This window comes from Oncorhynchus tshawytscha, linkage group LG13 (assembly GCF_018296145.1).
Source record: "Oncorhynchus tshawytscha isolate Ot180627B linkage group LG13, Otsh_v2.0, whole genome shotgun sequence".
In the NCBI taxonomy this organism is placed as follows: domain Eukaryota; kingdom Metazoa; phylum Chordata; class Actinopteri; order Salmoniformes; family Salmonidae; genus Oncorhynchus; species Oncorhynchus tshawytscha.
This window is the reverse complement of record NC_056441.1, coordinates 84,365,768-84,383,355: the sequence shown is the minus strand read 5'-3', so window position 1 is coordinate 84,383,355 and position 17,588 is coordinate 84,365,768. Positions and strand designations below refer to the sequence as shown.

The window sequence follows — 17,588 nt, the reverse complement described above, 5'->3', positions numbered from 1 at the left end:
CTAACCATGAAATGATGAATACAACAGGTGTAGTAGACCTAACCATGAAATGATGAATACAACAGGTGTAGTAGACCTAACCATGAAATGATGAATACAACAGGTGTAGTAGACCTAACCATGAAATGATGAATACAACAGGTGTAGTAGACCTAACCATGAAATGATGAATACAACAGGTGTAGTAGACCTAACCATGAAATGATGAATACAACAGGTGTTGTAGACCTAACCATGAAATGATGAATACAACAGGTGTAGTAGACCTAACCATGAAATGATGAATACAACAGGTGTAGTAGACCTAACAGTGAAAGGATGAATACAACAGGTGTAGTAGACCTAACAGTGAAATGATGAATACAACAGGTGTAGTAGACCTAACCATGAAATGCTTACTTACAAGCCCTTAACCAACAATGCAGTTAAAATAACAATAATGTGGGTACCAGTGCCGGGTCAATGTGCGGAGGTACAGGTTAGTTGAGGTAATTTGTACATGTAGGTAGGGGTAAACTGACTATGCATAGATAATAAACAGGGGGGGGTCAATGCAAATAATCCGGGTGGCCATTTAATTAATTGTTCATCAGTCTTATGGCTTGGGGGTAGAAGCTGTTAAGGAGCCTTTTGGACCTACATTTGGTGCTCCGGTACCGCTTGCCGTGGGGTAGCAGAGAGAACAGTCTATGACTTGGGTGACAATGCTTTGGGCCTTCCTCTGACACTGCCTATCATATAAGTCCTGGATGGCAGGAAGCTTGGCCCCAGTGACGTACTGGGCCGTTCGCACTACCCTCTGTAGCACCTTGCGGTCAGATTCTGAACAGTTGCCATACCAGGCGGTGATGCAACCGGTCAGGATGTTCTCGATGGTGCAGCTGTAGAAATTCTTGAGGATCTGGGGACCCATGTCAAATATTTTCAGTCTCTAATAAACCTGCCATTATCTTTTGAGCCCATGTCCTGTGAGACACGTGGTAATATCTCACCAAGGATTTCATCACATCTCCATGTTCCATTGATGTCACATTATAAGTTCCTAGTAGGCACACTGATCATTTGAAAGGATAAAAATGTACTTACTTGTTTACTCAGCTGGTTTGCGGTAATAGTCATTGGCCTGCTGCTTGACATTTCCACTAAAATTAATCTTGACACTGTTTTCCCCAATTTTCTTAGAAATGTTACATTTAAGGTAAGTCTTGTTTTTCTAAGGGGGAACAGCACTTTTCAAAATTGACTGACGTTCATCCTCTAGTGGTCATTTGGTACAAATACAGTTTCAAGAGAAACCTGACATCCATTGACACTGGGATCATTTAACCCCCAGATAGGTTTCCTCCCTGTCCCTGTCATACTGTGATAATTAACCAAGTAAAATATTATCCACAGCAGTATTTTTGGCCCGTTTACCATTGTACACTTATGCATCACTTTCTCATAGAGAGGGAAGGATTGGGGGACAGGGCAGTGTCAGTAAAGTAATAGAATGAGAGATTGTGTAAGGCTGCTGAAGAGCTTTTCCTTTATCCCGGTGCTGATTTCTCTCACAATATGGAGCCTATATCCTATGGTACATTAATAGCAAATTCCTCAGAACAAACCTCTGCCCTCCACTGATTGTTTGAAAACAGTTTTATTTCATACAGGCTGCAGTTTAATTAATGCAGGACATTTTCTAAATCTGATATAATTTGTCAGTTCGTGAATGGATCTGTTACTTATAGTTTCATGCTAAGAGTGAGTGGCAAGGTGAGGTGTTCAGATGGGAGGCACCCTATGTTTTCTTAAACAGACCCCTTTTTGACCTTTAGTCCTGTGGCCCATATCACTCTGCTCCTACCAACTCACCCAACCTAAAACAAGAGCTATGTTGTGAGGGGCCCCTCTTCATAGTAATATAGGTAAATGCCACGTAAAGCATCCATCGTGTCAACCAGGGTGAGTCTCCATTCTGTGTCTAAGATAATGAAGGACCACACGCTCCTATATGCCACAGCTATGAGAACCATGTGAAACTGCTTAATGTCATGTGACCAGACCAGGCAGACAGGCAAACTAGGATAAAGCATGTGACACTGCGTTAGCTAACCCCATACACAAGAAGTCACTGTTTCAGATAGAAAGGGGGATGAGGGTTTGGGGTGGATTGCTAGGCCTCAAACTTGAATTGACAGTCCACTATATCAAATCAAATCAAAGTTTATTTGTCACGTGTGCCGAATACAACAGCCGAATAAGTGAAATGCTTACTTACAGGCCCTAACCAACAGTGATCTTTAAGTAAAAAATAGGTATTAGGTGAACAATAGATAAGTAAAGAAATAAAAAAACAACAGTAAAAAGACAGTGAATAATAACAGTAGCGGGCTATATACAGTAGAGAGGCTATATACAGTAGAGAGGCTATATACAGTAGTGAGGTTATATACAGTAGCGGGGCTATATACAGTAGAGAGGATATATACAGTAGAGAGGCTATATACAGTAGTGAGGCTATATACAGTAGAGAGGCTATATACAGTAGAGAGGATATATACAGTAGAGAGGCTATATACAGTAGTGAGGCTATATACAGTAGAGAGGATATATACAGTAGAGAGGATATATACAGTAGAGAGGATATATACAGTAGAGAGGCTATATACAGTAGAGAGGATATATACAGTAGAGAGGCTATATACAGTAGAGAGGCTATATACAGTAGTGAGGATATATACAGTAGAGAGGCTATATACAGTAGAGAGGATATATACAGTAGTGAGGCTATATACAGTAGAGAGGCTATATACAGTAGAGAGGATATATACAGTAGCGAGGCTATATACAGTAGAGAGGCTATATACAGTAGAGAGGCTATATACAGTAGTGAGGCTATATACAGTAGTGGGGCTATATACAGTAGAGAGGCTATATACAGTAGAGAGGCTATATACAGTAGTGAGACTATATACAGTAGAGAGGATATATACAGTAGAGAGGCTATATACAGTAGTGAGGTTATATACAGTAGAGAGGATATATACAGTAGAGAGGCTATATACAGTAGAGAGGCTATATACAGTAGTGAGGTTATATACAGTAGCGGGGCTATATACAGTAGAGAGGATATATACAGTAGAGAGGATATATACAGTAGAGAGGATATATACAGTAGAGAGGCTATATACAGTAGTGAGGCTATATACAGTAGTGAGGCTATATACAGTAGAGAGGTTATATACAGTAGCGGGGCTATATACAGTAGTGAGGTTATATACAGTAGCGGGGCTATATACAGTAGAGAGGCTATATACAGTAGTGAGGCTATATACAGTAGAGAGGCTATATACAGTAGAGAGGATATATACAGTAAAGAGACTATATACAGTAGTGAGGATATATACAGTAGAGAGGCTATATACAGTAGAAGGCTATATACAGTAGTGAGGCTATATACAGTAGTGGGGCTATATACAGTAGAGAGGATATATACAGTAGAGAGGCTATATACAGTAGAGAGGATATATACAGTAGTGAGACTATATACAGTAGTGAGGCTATATACAGTAGTGAGGCTATATACAGTAGAGAGGCTATATACAGTAGAGAGGCTATATACAGTAGAGAGGCTTTATACAGTAGAGAGGCTATATACAGTAGCGAGGCTATATACAGTAGAGAGACTATATACAGTAGCGAGGCTATATATGGGTATTATTTGACATTACATTATAACTACATAATAATAACCATTTTATTGATCTTATAATTTCCCCCATCTTGGCCTGATCTAGTGATACTCATTTCTACAGTATTTTTCTGACAATTTGCCATTTAGAATGGATAATTTCTCCCCTCATTTCACTCTCTCAGCTTTTGATACATGGGAGAGATGCTGTTATAGAAACCTCCCTGATAACTGCAACCATCCAACCACGAGTCAAATGATATATCCAGCTGCTTTCTTTATTATTTTACAAATTTGATTCATCATTAAAATAATGATAATAATCCCATCCCACATGAACAAACCAGCATGTTCCGTACGAAACTGAAAGGGTGAAACAGGACCCTGCAGTACAACAGTTGAATCCTTTTGCTCCAGTAGTGGCACTCTGTCTCGTTGCTGTGAGATTCCTCTCCTCTGCCCTCCTCGGGTGTAACTTAACTGAAGGTACACAACACAGAGCTTGAACAAAGGTTCAGGGTTTTGTCAATGTCAGGGTTTTGTTTGTTGACTTTTTCTTCTGCCTTCAACACACTCCAGCCTTACATTCTGGCACAGAGACTCATTTGGGACTTCTTAGATGGAGGGCTGGTTTTGTGACTGTTGGACTTCCTGAGCCAGCGGTCACAGCTCTCCTCGGGGATGTGTTTTAGTCCCCACTCCTGCACACTAATAGTTGTACTAGTTCCCATCTTGACAAACACCGTAACTTTGCAGAAGACACTGCCCTCATCAGGCTGTTGCATGATGATGAGGAACATCATGGCCCGGTCCTAGATTACTTTGTAGAATGGTGTGATGAATCACACTCGGTCCTCAATACCAATAAGACCAAAGAGATGTGCATTGACTTCAGTAGTGTACAACACCTACCTCTGCAACATCTATCAGAGGTCAAAATATAGAGATTGTAGAGGAATACAAATACCTGGGTGTCCTCTAGGACAATAAGCTTCAGTGGAGTAAATGTACAGACCTGATCTACAAAAACAGTCAACAGAGACTGTACTTTCTCAACAAGCTGGGATCTGTTAATGTAGACTGTACTATACTGACTCTGTTTTACAAATCTTTCATTGAGAGTATTTTAACTTTTTGTATTATATTTTGGTTTGGCAATGCCACTGTCAGCCAGAGAAACATGCTGAGAGGGATTATCACCACAGCAAGCAAGGTACTTGTAGTCAAACAGACAGGCCTGGATGAGATCTTTAAGGTCACAAGGCTCACAAAATAATTTTAGACCCCCCCGGAAAAACACAACTAGACAATAATTTGTGCCAGGTGTGATATCCCTCCTAAATAGCTCGGGCTGATGTTCCTATCGACCCAGTAAGGCCAGCAGGCTAGTCTCTTTTTATTGGTATGTAACCATTATGAAAGTTGTTTTGTTAGTTTTGTTTTGTATTTAAACGGCACTTTAAATGTGTACATGACACTGCAACAACATGTCCCCATGGGGACAATAAAGTCAGTAAAGTTCACACGTCCATTTTCCATCTACCCCAACAGCAGAGAACTTAACAGTCCCTTTCAGAACGTCAGAAGACTCCTCTTCATATGTGTCTATTACATGCAGTGTACAATGTTAACACACAGTGAATGTACAAACACTCTGTTCCTCTAGTCGAAGCTGAACCCATGATCCAGACATACCGTTGTCTGGATTTCCCCTCATAGCTCCTGTTACATTTCACCCACAGAGGGATCCAAAATTATCCCCAGATACGTCTTTCCCCATGGAATGGTGTTTAGTCCGCTAGGCAATTACATACTATTTACATTATTCACGTGATATAGATTAGACATAGGGCGAATTATTCCCCTTGTAAACTGCAGCAGCTTTTCCATAATACAACTTTTCCACTGAATTATCCAGGAGTAACTCCTCCCTAGAAGCCCTTATTCCCACGCAGACAGTCACTAGTACTCCCTACTCTTCAAGAGGGGAGGGGACAGCGACAGTCTTTGAGCGAAGTGGTCCGACAGTGCACGGTCATAGAAAGCCATTCACACAGTGAGTATTGTAGCTACGGAAGCGCTAGTTAGCACACATTTTCGTCAGCGGTCGGCGCAACAACTCAGCGAGCAACCACTAGTCTCTCTCTCTCTCTCTCTCTGTTGCGTGCTATCTGGAAGACCGAGGAGGAGAGTTCATTCTGCTACACTCATCCATGGCTCTGTGCAACGGAGATACCAAGGTCAGTCCAACAACGGCCTATGTGCCGCGAAGGAAGCAACATATCCCGTTTCTCGTTCAATGTGTATCGGCTGTCTGTCGGTGGTTGTCGGCTGCGGGACATGGGCGCTGGGAGTCCCCGGTTAGCTACGGCCTATGTCGTGTTTTCAGCAAACTTGCGGCGTGCGTGCACCCCCGTCGGAGATGCCTGTCTTCATGCCTGTTGCCCCGTCTTTTAAATGTATGTTTTTGAGGGTTTTTATAAACCTCCGGCAGATAGTGAATGTAACTTTTATGCCACTATTGCATCTTTAATGATGTAGACATTGCTAGCAGAAGCCGCGTGTAAATGTAGCTTAGCTAGCTGCAGCCGCACAGCTGGATATCGACTACTGTAGTTAGCCAACTAACGTTAGCAATAGCCCGATATTGTTAGCTCACTAGCATAATAGCTAGCAGTGTAGTTACAGATGATCGTGGACTTTTATATATTTCAACTTCGTAGCAACAGTGCGAGATTGTGTTACGAGCATGCATATTGTTTTTTGGTTATTTAACAGAAACAATCGGATTGGTGGCTAGCTAACTATGACTAGCCAGCTAGCGCCCGGTCTCCAGTCTGTCCACCCACCACACAGTTGTGCCAGCTGCAGCATAGGCCAACCATCGTATTGTTTTTTTTTTTTATATCCATAAGTACTCCATTTTACTTTTCTCCAGGAAAGCAGGCCCAGTATAACAACTCCACATCCAATATCGACGCGGTTTTATATGCAATGTGTGGTTCGCAGTTTTAGGGCTTTAATGGTGTCACTTGCAGTACTTGATACACGAGCGAATGCCTGTTGTTTTTCATTGACGGAAGTGCGGAGTGTCAGAAACCACGTGGGGACACGCTACTCAACTTCACAATTTACTACTAGAGCAGTGCATTTGATTTTTTCCCCCCCATATCTAATGCCCCAATGTATTGAATGAGAAATGTAGTTTTGATAGGAATATTAAGCTTGTAACCATAGTGACGGTCTTAAAATCACTATCTCTCTTGATAACACTTGACTGCCATATCAATGAATCAATGGCTGTCTACATAAGTCATGCATAAGGGGTGGGCGTATAGATTTAACTGCAAAATAACTTGTTATGATATCTATCCTAGAGTAATGTCCACTGGCCTGTGAATCATGGTTTGAAGCATCTATCTGGTCACTAGAAATCTCAGAAGGCAGGTTAAAGCCCCTACTTGACTGAACAGTTTACTAAAGCTGGTCCCTATTGGACCATGCTCAGGCCCCTAGCTTCTGTGTGACTCGTGATTCTGTGTGGCCTCTTCTCAGTACTCAAATTGTGTTCACATGTCTCAAATTGTGTTCTGGCCTTAATGAATCCCGTTCCTCACAGTGAGGTTAGCGAAGTGGGGCCATTCACCATCGCAAATGGTTTTGTCTGTCTCTGAATTAATTTACTGTTTTGTAATGCTTTTTGAACACCAGTTGGTTCAACCATTGTGTTTGGAATATAGACTATTGTATCTTCATTAAAAACATGGTTGAAAGCTATTCCACACGTAGGCCTATGTGGTTATCCTGATTGAGTGTTTATACGTGGTCAGGACAGTGTGTGTGGATGTGTGTTCTTTCTCCCCCAGCTGGACATCAGCAGCGTTGAGCCTCAGAATGGTTCATGTGAGGGGGCGGTGGTCATCCTGGACGCCGGGGCTCAGTACGGCAAGGTGATTGACAGGCGGGTCAGAGAGCTGTTTGTCCGCTCAGAGATCCTCCCACTAGAGACGCCAGCCTTCGCCATCAGAGAACAAGGCTTCAGGTGAGACTGACTGACATCACACTTGCACCTGGGTGACATTTACAAGTCAATGAACCTGGACCAAACATTTTGAAATAAACAAGAACAATCATATCTACTGTAGGTGTGAGAGAGAGAACCTGTCAGAACAATGACACTGATAATTCCCAAGATCTCCTCTTTATCTGTCCATTGTCTGTGGAGGAACATAGTTGTCAGGACAGCCTGTGAGCGAGCCTGGAGCCCTATACAAAAGGAACACAAACCAATGTCTAGACTAAGCAGGTCTTTGTAAATATATGAAATGTTACTGACCTTGGAGAGAGTGTGTGTGTTTACACTGCATTCTACTGCTTAGGAGAGGTCCCCATCTCTGCAGGGAGGGCTTTTTTAGGGGACACAATTTTTCCATTACAGTTTGCGAAATCGTCTCTCCGCCCCTACAGAATAGATGCGCGCACACACACACCTTTTTGGAATGCTTCAGTATGAACAGACAATAGAGAATGTCTCAACTATGGGCACACTAGAGAGCGGTGGGGTTTTCAAACAGCTGTATACTGTGTCCATGTCTATGCTATTAGTATGAAATGACTACTCTGTTGTTGTGTATGATGACATTGATTGTTTGTCTTTTGCCTTTTGAATATATATCCTCCTTCCACCTTTTTTTATTTTTTACTTTTCTCTGTCTCCAGGGCGATCATCATTTCTGGTGGTCCTAATTCTGTGTATGCTGAGGATGCCCCCTGGTTTGACCCTGCCATATTCACCATTGGAAAGCCTGTCCTGGGTATCTGCTATGGAATGCAGGTAGGAGGGTCCTGAGAAATACACGCGCAAGAAACCTCCCCCCAGAAAACCTTAGCATAAGACAGATCAATTGGATAAAACCCACTTAGAATCACGTTCTTATGTACACATCACATACAAATGAAAGGAGGTCTTTCAATCAGTACAAAATGCAGATATAAGAGGCTAATGATCAATTGTCCTCTCCACAGATGATGAATAAGGTTTTTGGAGGAACAGTACACAGGAAGAGTGTGAGAGAGGATGGAGTGTTCAACATCGGACTGGACAACACCTGTTCTCTCTTCAGGTGGGTTAAGAAGAACTAAAGATTCTTCGGTGTAGGCAGATAGAAAGAGTGGTTTCACCATAACCACTCTGAGAAAATAGGTTAATGGTTAGAGGAGCAAAAACAGGTGTTTTTGATTGGTTTGTTCCAGAGCAATGTGTTTGATGTGAACTGGATCAAAATTCCAACCGTCACATACTTCAGTTCTCTTTCAAGTATTCGTTTCGGTATTTCACTTATGAGATACGCCCCCAGTGTATTAGTCAAAAACCTTTATTACACTACGCCGGCCGTGATAGGCTGGATGTCGAGACTTGTGCGTCGGGGAGGGGCATCCCTCCTACCCTATAAAAAGGTCTGACGCAGCGTCTCTGAGTCATTCAAAAAATAAGCCACGCCTCTTCGTTGCTCGTGCAAGGTTGGTGGTCTGGTGAAATACCTCACTCATGCTATCAGAGAACCGGGGTTACGGCCGTAACCTAAAGTTCTCTTTCGAGTATCAGTTTCGTTATTTCCCTTATGGGATTATCTGACTCCCGTATTGCCGGACAAGCTTATCCTGACGACCGACTGCCCTGTGCAATACACCACACAATGAGACTTGCCCCTGAGAAGATCCTACACGTTAAACCGTATGCGCCAGGGTCTGTGCAGTGACATCAAGCCTATAAAACTTTGCAAATGTACGTGGCAGAGCCCAACTCGCAGATAAACAAATATCTTGGATAGATATGCCCTTAAATAAAGCCTGGGATGTAGCCATTTCTCTAGTGAAATGAGCCATAGGCCAGCAGGAGACCCATACTTGTGTAGGCCAAAGCAATGGCCCCCACTATCCAGTGGGATAGGAGCTGTTTTGTGAGCTCTTCACCGTTGTAAGGTTTCATCCAGGAAATGAACATCTAATGACCTTTTCTAAACCCCTTAGTCCTGTCCATGTATATATGTAGAGTGCTGGGCACAACATGTGCACCCGGAGAGGAAAACGGTGGGGACAAAAAAAAAAGCTTTCAGCTCAAGGGGAAGACGCATCAAAGTTGGGTTAATAACCTTAGTGATAAAGGCAAGGGGTTAGGCCACAATGATACTATCGTTACTGGGTGCCAGCTGCACATGACGAATGCACTGAGAGTGCGTGAATGTCACTTACACGCTTGGCAGAGGGACAGTGCTAGTAATAGAGCTGTCTTTAATTAAAAGCATCTTCAGATCCACCTGATCCAGCGGCTCAAAATGCTGTTGTCATAGAGCATCCAAAACGACTGTCCCACAACGGGGAACGCTGTTTGGACACTGGACACAAACGACATGCACCCTTCGTAAAAGTGTCGTGCTCCCAAAACCCACATGACAAGCCAAAATATCTGCCTGGTACTTTAATAGTAGAAAAAGCCTTTGTCTAATAATAATTCCTGTAGAAATGACATGATTATAGAGACAAAGCACTGGAATGACACCGTCTGTGACTTGTTGCACCATTCCTCAAACACGTGCCATTTACAATCATAAAGAGAGCTGGTGGATAAGGCTCCAGCACTCTGAATAGTCTAAATTACATTTTGGGGGAAGCCCGGCGGTGTTCAAGTTGAGCTGTTCACGGGCCAAGCCCAGAGGGCGAACCGTTCTGGGCGAGGATGGAACATCTCCCCTCACGCCTGGCACAGTAGGTCCCGACACAGAGGGAGGGGCAACGGTTGACCACATAGTAGTTGACTGATCTCTGCTAGCCAGTGTTTCTCTGTCCAATGCAGCGCTATTAGTATGAGAGACCTACCCTGGCTAGGGTGAGGGAAATTGGGGCCAGTTGGGGGAATTCATACAGGAGGATGTGTGGCCACTCGTGCGCTAATGCGTCCAATCCTATCGGTGCGTCTCGATCCCTCAGGAACCGTGTTTATTCTCCATCGATGCATAAAGCTCCACTGCTGGGGTGCCGTAGTGCATCCAAACCTGATTGGCTACCTCTGGGTGGAGCTTCCACCCCTCATGGAGTATATGGAATCTGCCCCCAGATTCACTACTCCCGGTACATGAGTAGGTCTCAGTGACTGGAGATGCAAACTGCTCCACATATTCAGTCAGTGTATCAGTGTGTGTAAGTGAAGGGATCGCAGTCCCCCTTGTCTATGTAAGCCACAACAGTGGTATTGTCTGTTATGACTAGGAACATGACGACCCCCCCAGAAATGGGAGACAAGACTTTAATGCTAGGGACACCCCAAGGAGTTCCAGGCTGTTTATGTGTAGAAGATGGAGATGGGGTCCCCATTCACTGTTCTGCCCTCGTGGGTCGCACCCCAACCTAAGAACGAGCTGTATAAGGCCATAAGCAAACAAGAAAATGCTCATCCAGAAGCGGCGCTCCTAGTGGCCGGGGACTTTAACTTGTTATGGCTGCAATCCCCCTATCGGGATAAGTGTCATCAACAACACTGCTATCTAACCTCCAAACGAGCTTCAATGGCATCCAACACTCCTTCCGTGGCCTCCAACTGCTCTTAAACGCTAGTAAAACCAAATGCATGCTTTTCAACCGTTCGCTGCCTGCACCCGCACGCCCGACTAGCATCACCACCCTGGATGGTTCCGACCTAGAATATGTGGACATCTATAAGTACCTAGGTGTCTGGCTAGACTGTAAACTCTCCTTCCAGACTCATATCAAACATCTCCAATCTAAAATCAAATCTAGTCGGCTTTCTATTCCGCAACAAAGCCTCCTTCACTCACGCCGCCAAACTTACCCTAGTAAAACTGACTATCCTACCGATCCTCGACTTCAGCGGCGTCATCTACAAAATAGCTTCCAACACTCTACTCAGCAAACTGGATGCAGTTTATCACAGTGCCATCCGTTTTGTCACTAAAGCACCTTATACCACCCACCACTGCGACCTGTATGCTCTAGCCGGCTGGCCCTCGCTACATATTCGTCGCCAGACCCACTGGCTCCAGGTCATCTACAAGTCCATGCTAGGTAAAGCTCCGCCTTATCTCAGTTCACTGGTCATGATGGCAACACCCACCCGTAGCACGCGCTCCAGCAGGTGTATCTCACTGACCATCCTTAAAGCCAACACCTCATTTGGCCGCCTTTCCTTCCAGTTCTCTGCTGCCTGTGACTGGAACAAATTGCAAAAATCGCTGAAGTTGGAGACTTTTATCTCCCTCGCCAACTTTAAACATCTGCTATCTGAGCAGCTAACCGATCGCTGCAGCTGTACATAGTCCATCGGTAAATAGCCCACCCAATTTACCTACCTCATCCCCATACTGTTTTTATTTATTTACTTTTCTGCTCTTTTGCACACCAGTATCTCTACCTGCACATGACCATTTGATCATTTATCACTCCAGTGTTAATCTGCTAAATTGTAATTATTCACCTACCTCCTCATGCCTTTTGCACACAATGTATATAGACTCTTTCTTTTCTTCTTTTTTCTACTGTGTTATTGACTTGTTTATTGTTTCAACTGACATGTGTAACTTTGTGTTGTTGTCTGTTCACACTGCTATGCTTTATCTTGGCCAGGTCGCAGTTGTAAATGAGAACTTGTTCTCAACTAGCCTACCTGGTTAAATAAAGGTGAAATAAAATAAAATAAATAAAATGTCTTTCACAGTAGGAGAGGGAAAAACAATAGCTGTCCAAATTCTGTTGTGCGAGCAAAACTCATGTGAGCACTTGACGTGATGTTATCGTTCTGGCTAATTTTTCAAAATAAAAGCCTGAAACTGTCTGAAGACTGACACATTGAGTAAGCGATAGGAAAAGAAATCTGGTTCATATCCCTTTAAGTCCAGCAAAGGGAGGCTATGGAACATGGAGTTTTTTCAAAATAGAAGCCACTTCCTTCCTTTTGTTTTTCCTCAGGGTTTCGCCTGCAATATCAGTTCTGTTATACTCACAGACAATATTTTGACAGTTTTGGAAACTTTAGAGTGTTTTCTATCCAATACTAATAATAATATGCATATATTAGTAACTGAGACTGAGGAGCTGGCCCGTTTACAATGGGCACCTTTTCATCCAAGCTACTCAATACTGCCCCTGCAGCCATAAAAAGTTAATGCAGGCAAACTTAAATCAGTTTAACCTCATTTCTACCAGCATGTCACATGTGCATCCAGAGGGAAAAAAACTCTTGACCACCTTTATTCCACACACAGAGACTCATACAAAGCTCTCCCTCACTCCCTCCATTTGGCAAATCTGACCATAATTCTATACTCCTGCTTACAAACAAAAACTAAAGCATGATGTACCAGTGACTCGCTCAATACGGAAGTAGTCAGATGACACTGATGCTACGCTACATGCAGGACTGTTTTGCTAGCACAGACTGGAATATGTTCCAGGATTCATCCAATGGCATTGAGTATACCACCTCAGTCACCAGCTTCATCAATAAGTGCATCGATGAAGTTGTCTCCACAGTGACTGTGCGTACATATCCCAACCAGAAGCCATGGATTACAGGCAACATCCGCACCAAGCTAAAGGCTAGAGCTTCCGCTTTCAAGGAGCGGGACACTAATCCAGATGCTTATAAGAAATCCTGTTATGCCCTCAGACCAACCATTAAATAGGCAAAGCGTCAATACAGGACTAAGATTGAATCCTACTTCACCAGCTCTGACGCTCATCGGATGTAGCAGGGCTTGCAAGCTATTACAGATTACAAAGGAAGACCCAGCCAGCGAGCAGCCCAGTGACGCGAGCCTACCAGACTAGCTAAATGCCTTTTATGCTCTCTTCAAGGCAAGAAACACCGAAGCATGCATGAGAGCACCAGCTGTTCCGGACGACTGTGTGATAATGCTCTCCGTAGCCTATGTGAGCAATACCTTTTAAACAGGCCGCGTGGCCAGATGGATTTCCAGGATGTGTACGCGGAGCATGCGCGGACCAACTGGCAAGTGACATTTTCAACCTCTCCCTGACCAAGTCTGTAATACCTACATGTTTCAAGCAGACCACCATAGTCCCTGTTTCCATAAAAGCAACGGTAACCTGCCTAAATGACTACCGCCCCGTAGCACTCACATGAAGTGCTTTGAAAGGCTGTTCATGACTCATATTAACACCATCCCGGAAACCCTAGACCCACCCCAATTCGCATACCGCCCCAACAGATCCACAGATGGAGTAATCTCAATCGCACTTCACTTTCCCACATCTCAGTGTTCAACACCATAGTTCCCACAAAAACTCATCACTAACTAAGGACACTGGGACTAAACACCTCCCTCTGCAACTGGATCCTGGACTTCCTGATGGGCTGCCCCCAGGTGGTAAGGGTAGGCAACAACACATCTGTCACGTTGATCACTGGGCCCCCTCAGAGGTGTGTGCTTAGTCCCCTCCTGCACTCCCTGTTCACCCACGACTGTGTGGCCAAGCACGAATCCAACAGCATCATTAAGTTTGCTGACGACACAACAGTGGTAGGTCTGATCACCGACAACGATGAGACAGCCTCCTATAGGGAGGAGGTCAGAGACCTGGCAGTGTGGTGCCAGGACAACAACCTCTCCCTCAATGTGAGCAAGACAAAGGAGCTGATCGTGGACTATAGGAAAAGGCGGGCCGACCAGGCCCCCATTAACATCGGCGAGGCTGTAGTCGAGCGAGTACCGACGCTCCAAGTCTAGGTCCAAGGGTTTCTGTATCATCTCGACGGCCTTTAGGGTCTACTGGAGAACCCAGGATCTTCAGCTTTTAGCTGTCAGACACTGTGGATAGATTGAGCCATTGCACACTTCTGGGATATCATGAGCCCCATCACTCTTCCTGACACCTGGATGGCGGCTTTAAGCAAACCCAGGTTGAGGTCTGTGGCAATGCAGATCTCGTCCCACAGACCCGGCACTGTTGTGACCGCTTTCTAATCCTGTAGCTCAGCTTGATATGCCGAGAGCATGGAGGCGGTGCTGAGAGCCTTCACTGCTGTGGCGACCAACCTGTAGACCTTCTCTGTTACGGAGGACTGGAAGCGCTCGTACATGGTAAGGTGGGGCCAGTCGATGTCATGGAGGACTTCTGGTTGGGGTGTAGATGGGAAGCCACCAGGGGTTCGATGGGAGGCATATGGGCAAGCCCAATCCCTTCCATGTCAGCACAGTCTAACACCGAACCCACATTGGACAGGGTTCTTGGAGGAGAAAGGTGTACTGTAGGTATGGGTAACCTCCAGGCATTCTGGGAAGACTGGTAGTAATTGCCTTGCCGCCCGTTTGGCTTTGGGTAGTCTCTTACCTTGGTAGCGGGACGTGGTGGTGTCTGCTACTGCATTGGGCCAGGGAATCGCCAGTTTGTCTACAGCGCGCTTGCACACATCCTGCAGGTCCACACCGGGAGCTGGTAGGGATGGACCCTGTCCTGTGTCTCCAGTTTCGGATTCCCTGGCAGGAGGCTTAGTGGCCTGGCCGGATGGGATGAAGGAGTCTTCGTCTCCATCCAACGATTTCAAAGGAGAACCTCATGGAGTAGTTTTCACCTCCAATCAGGAAGCCTGGCAAGGAAGCCGTGAGGCCGTTGCTGGAGTCCTCCAACAGCGGGGCAATGGCGTGAAGCTGGTCGCCCCAGCTTGCGCTAGCCGCCGCTCCAGGATTCCCAGTGGGGATATCCATCGCCTCTGATGAGCCATTGTGGACACAAGCACCCATGTTAGGGTCCTGTTGACTCAGGCTAGCTTGGCGTGCCAGCTTGCAACAGAGACTTTTCACAGTGAAATGGAAAGGAATAAATAAAAAATTTGATTTGAGGAGCTGGGGGAGGCTAACGCTTCCCTGGCATGTTGCAGCCCAAGGCAAGCGGAGCAGAACGAGTGGTTGTCCTTGGCCGATATCGTGTTTCCACAGGAGCAGATTTGTGCCGGCATCTTCTCCTCATTTGGAGTGGGAGATGGTTTTGTCGCCATAGCTGGGATGCTATGTTTTTAGCTGTCAGAAAAAACTAGCGTAGTAGGCTAGTCAGATAGCTCGCGATTAGTGGGTTATCTCGACGGTGGGACTCGGTGTGATGGACGGTTACCATTTCCGAAAAAACATAGCTTGGTGTAGCCAGTAAAACACTTTTCTTGTTGAAGTAAAACCACAAAAGCGAGCTAGCATGGTGGCTAGCATGGTGGCTAGCTTGCTAACGATTAGTCGCTGTTTGGATATAGCTGACTTGGTCGTAAAACGAGATAGCTGTGTCACAGCTGTACCCGTTCCTCCCTCAAAGAATTTTCCGCTTACTATGGTGAAGAAAAAGGAAAATTGCCACCACCGCAGAGAATGGCGGCCAGCGAGTGAGTCGTTTTTCAGACACACACAGTTAGACACGAGCACAATATGGCTGCTGTTTTGTTCCCTCTGGTTCCAGATATGGGTGGAGTTATTTTAGGCTTCATTATGCCTGTGTGTGTGAATGTACTTCCTGTCTGACCTTTGACCCTGTGTGTGACTTGATGTTGTCAGGGGCCTTAAGAAGGAGGAGCTGGTGCTGTTGACTCATGGGGACAGTGTGGACAAGGTGGCCGATGACTTCAAGGTGGTGGCCCAGTCAGGGAGCATCATTGCGGGTAAGCATTCCGGGAAAGGGTCCTGGGCCTGGAAGAAATTATATTTTAGACTAATTTAGTCTAGTGCCATACTTCCCTACGTTCAGTCAATTACACAATATGATCATGAAGACCGTTGGCATTCCATCCTCTTCTTCCCTCCCTATCCTCTTCTTCCCTCCCCATCCTCTTCTTCCCTCCTCATCCTCTTCTTCTCTCCCCATCCTCTTCTTCCCTCCCCATCCTCTTCTTCCCTCCCTTCATTCGCCTCGTCTTTGATCACCCACATCTCACCACTGCCCCCCCCTGTTGTTCTCTGACAGGTATTGCCAACGAGCAGAAGAAGCTGTATGGGACCCAGTTTCACCCGGAAGTGGACCTGACGGAGCGGGGAACAGAGATATTACGTAACTTCCTGTTTGAGATCGCCGGCTGCACCTCCAACTTCACTGTCCAGAACCGCCAGCAGTCCTGCATCACAGAGATTCAGGAGAAAGTTGGAAAGTCCAAAGTACTGGTGAGGAATCTATAGTATGGTTAGATGCAGAATGTGGGTGTACAACATGGGCCCCATAGTATAGAACATAGACATTGGGAGGGCACAGTAAATTAATCTGAGATATTAAACACTCAATTAGACAGTGAAATTGCACTGTTTTCTCTGCTGAAACAATGTGATCGACTTCCTCTGCTCCCAGAAAGTAGGTTGTCCCTCTAGAGAGAGAGAAAAAAGGGAGGAGGGGGGGGGGTGGAGATGAAAGAATGTTTTTCTAGTCCTGGCGTTGTGTTGATTGGCATGTCTGGTCCAATGTTGTTCCCAGGTTCTGCTGAGTGGAGGGGTGGACTCCACGGTGTGTACGGCACTGCTGAACAAAGCTCTGAACCAGGAGCAGGTCATCGCGGTGCACATCGACAATGGCTTTATGAGGAAGAGGGAGAGCCAGAGCGTTGAGGAGGCCCTCACCAAACTGGGCATCAACCTCAAAGGTGAGAGGTCAAGCCAAGCTGGGCATCATCCTCAAAAGGTGAGAGGTCAAGCCAAGCTGGGCATCATCCTCAAAAGGTGAGAGGTCAAGCCAAGCTGGGCATCATCCTCAAAAGGTGAGAGGTCAAGCCAAGCTGGGCATCATCCTCAAAAGGTGAGAGGTCAAGCCAAGCTGGGCATCATCCTCAAAAGGTGAGAGGTCAAGCCAAGCTGGGCATCATCCTCAAAAGGTGAGAGGTCAAGCCAAGCTGGGCATCATCCTCAAAAGGTGAGAGGTC

The 17,588-nt window shown here is 45.3% G+C and overlaps 1 protein-coding gene across 1 annotated transcript in view; it reads left to right on the top strand.

Annotated features, from left to right (window-relative positions):
* The first annotated feature begins 5,465 nt into the window (after positions 1 to 5,465).
* The window catches only part of LOC112265721 (guanine monophosphate synthase), a 33,261-nt gene continuing 21,138 nt past the window's right edge, over positions 5,466 to 17,588 (top strand). The window contains exons 1-7 of the mRNA XM_042296445.1: positions 5,466 to 5,913; positions 7,540 to 7,715; positions 8,393 to 8,507; positions 8,699 to 8,796; positions 16,243 to 16,346; positions 16,649 to 16,842; positions 17,147 to 17,312. Of these exons, the coding sequence (XP_042152379.1) occupies positions 5,887 to 5,913; positions 7,540 to 7,715; positions 8,393 to 8,507; positions 8,699 to 8,796; positions 16,243 to 16,346; positions 16,649 to 16,842; positions 17,147 to 17,312 (880 nt within the window). The 5' untranslated portion in view covers positions 5,466 to 5,886. The remainder of the gene's footprint in view (positions 5,914 to 7,539; positions 7,716 to 8,392; positions 8,508 to 8,698; positions 8,797 to 16,242; positions 16,347 to 16,648; positions 16,843 to 17,146; positions 17,313 to 17,588) is intronic.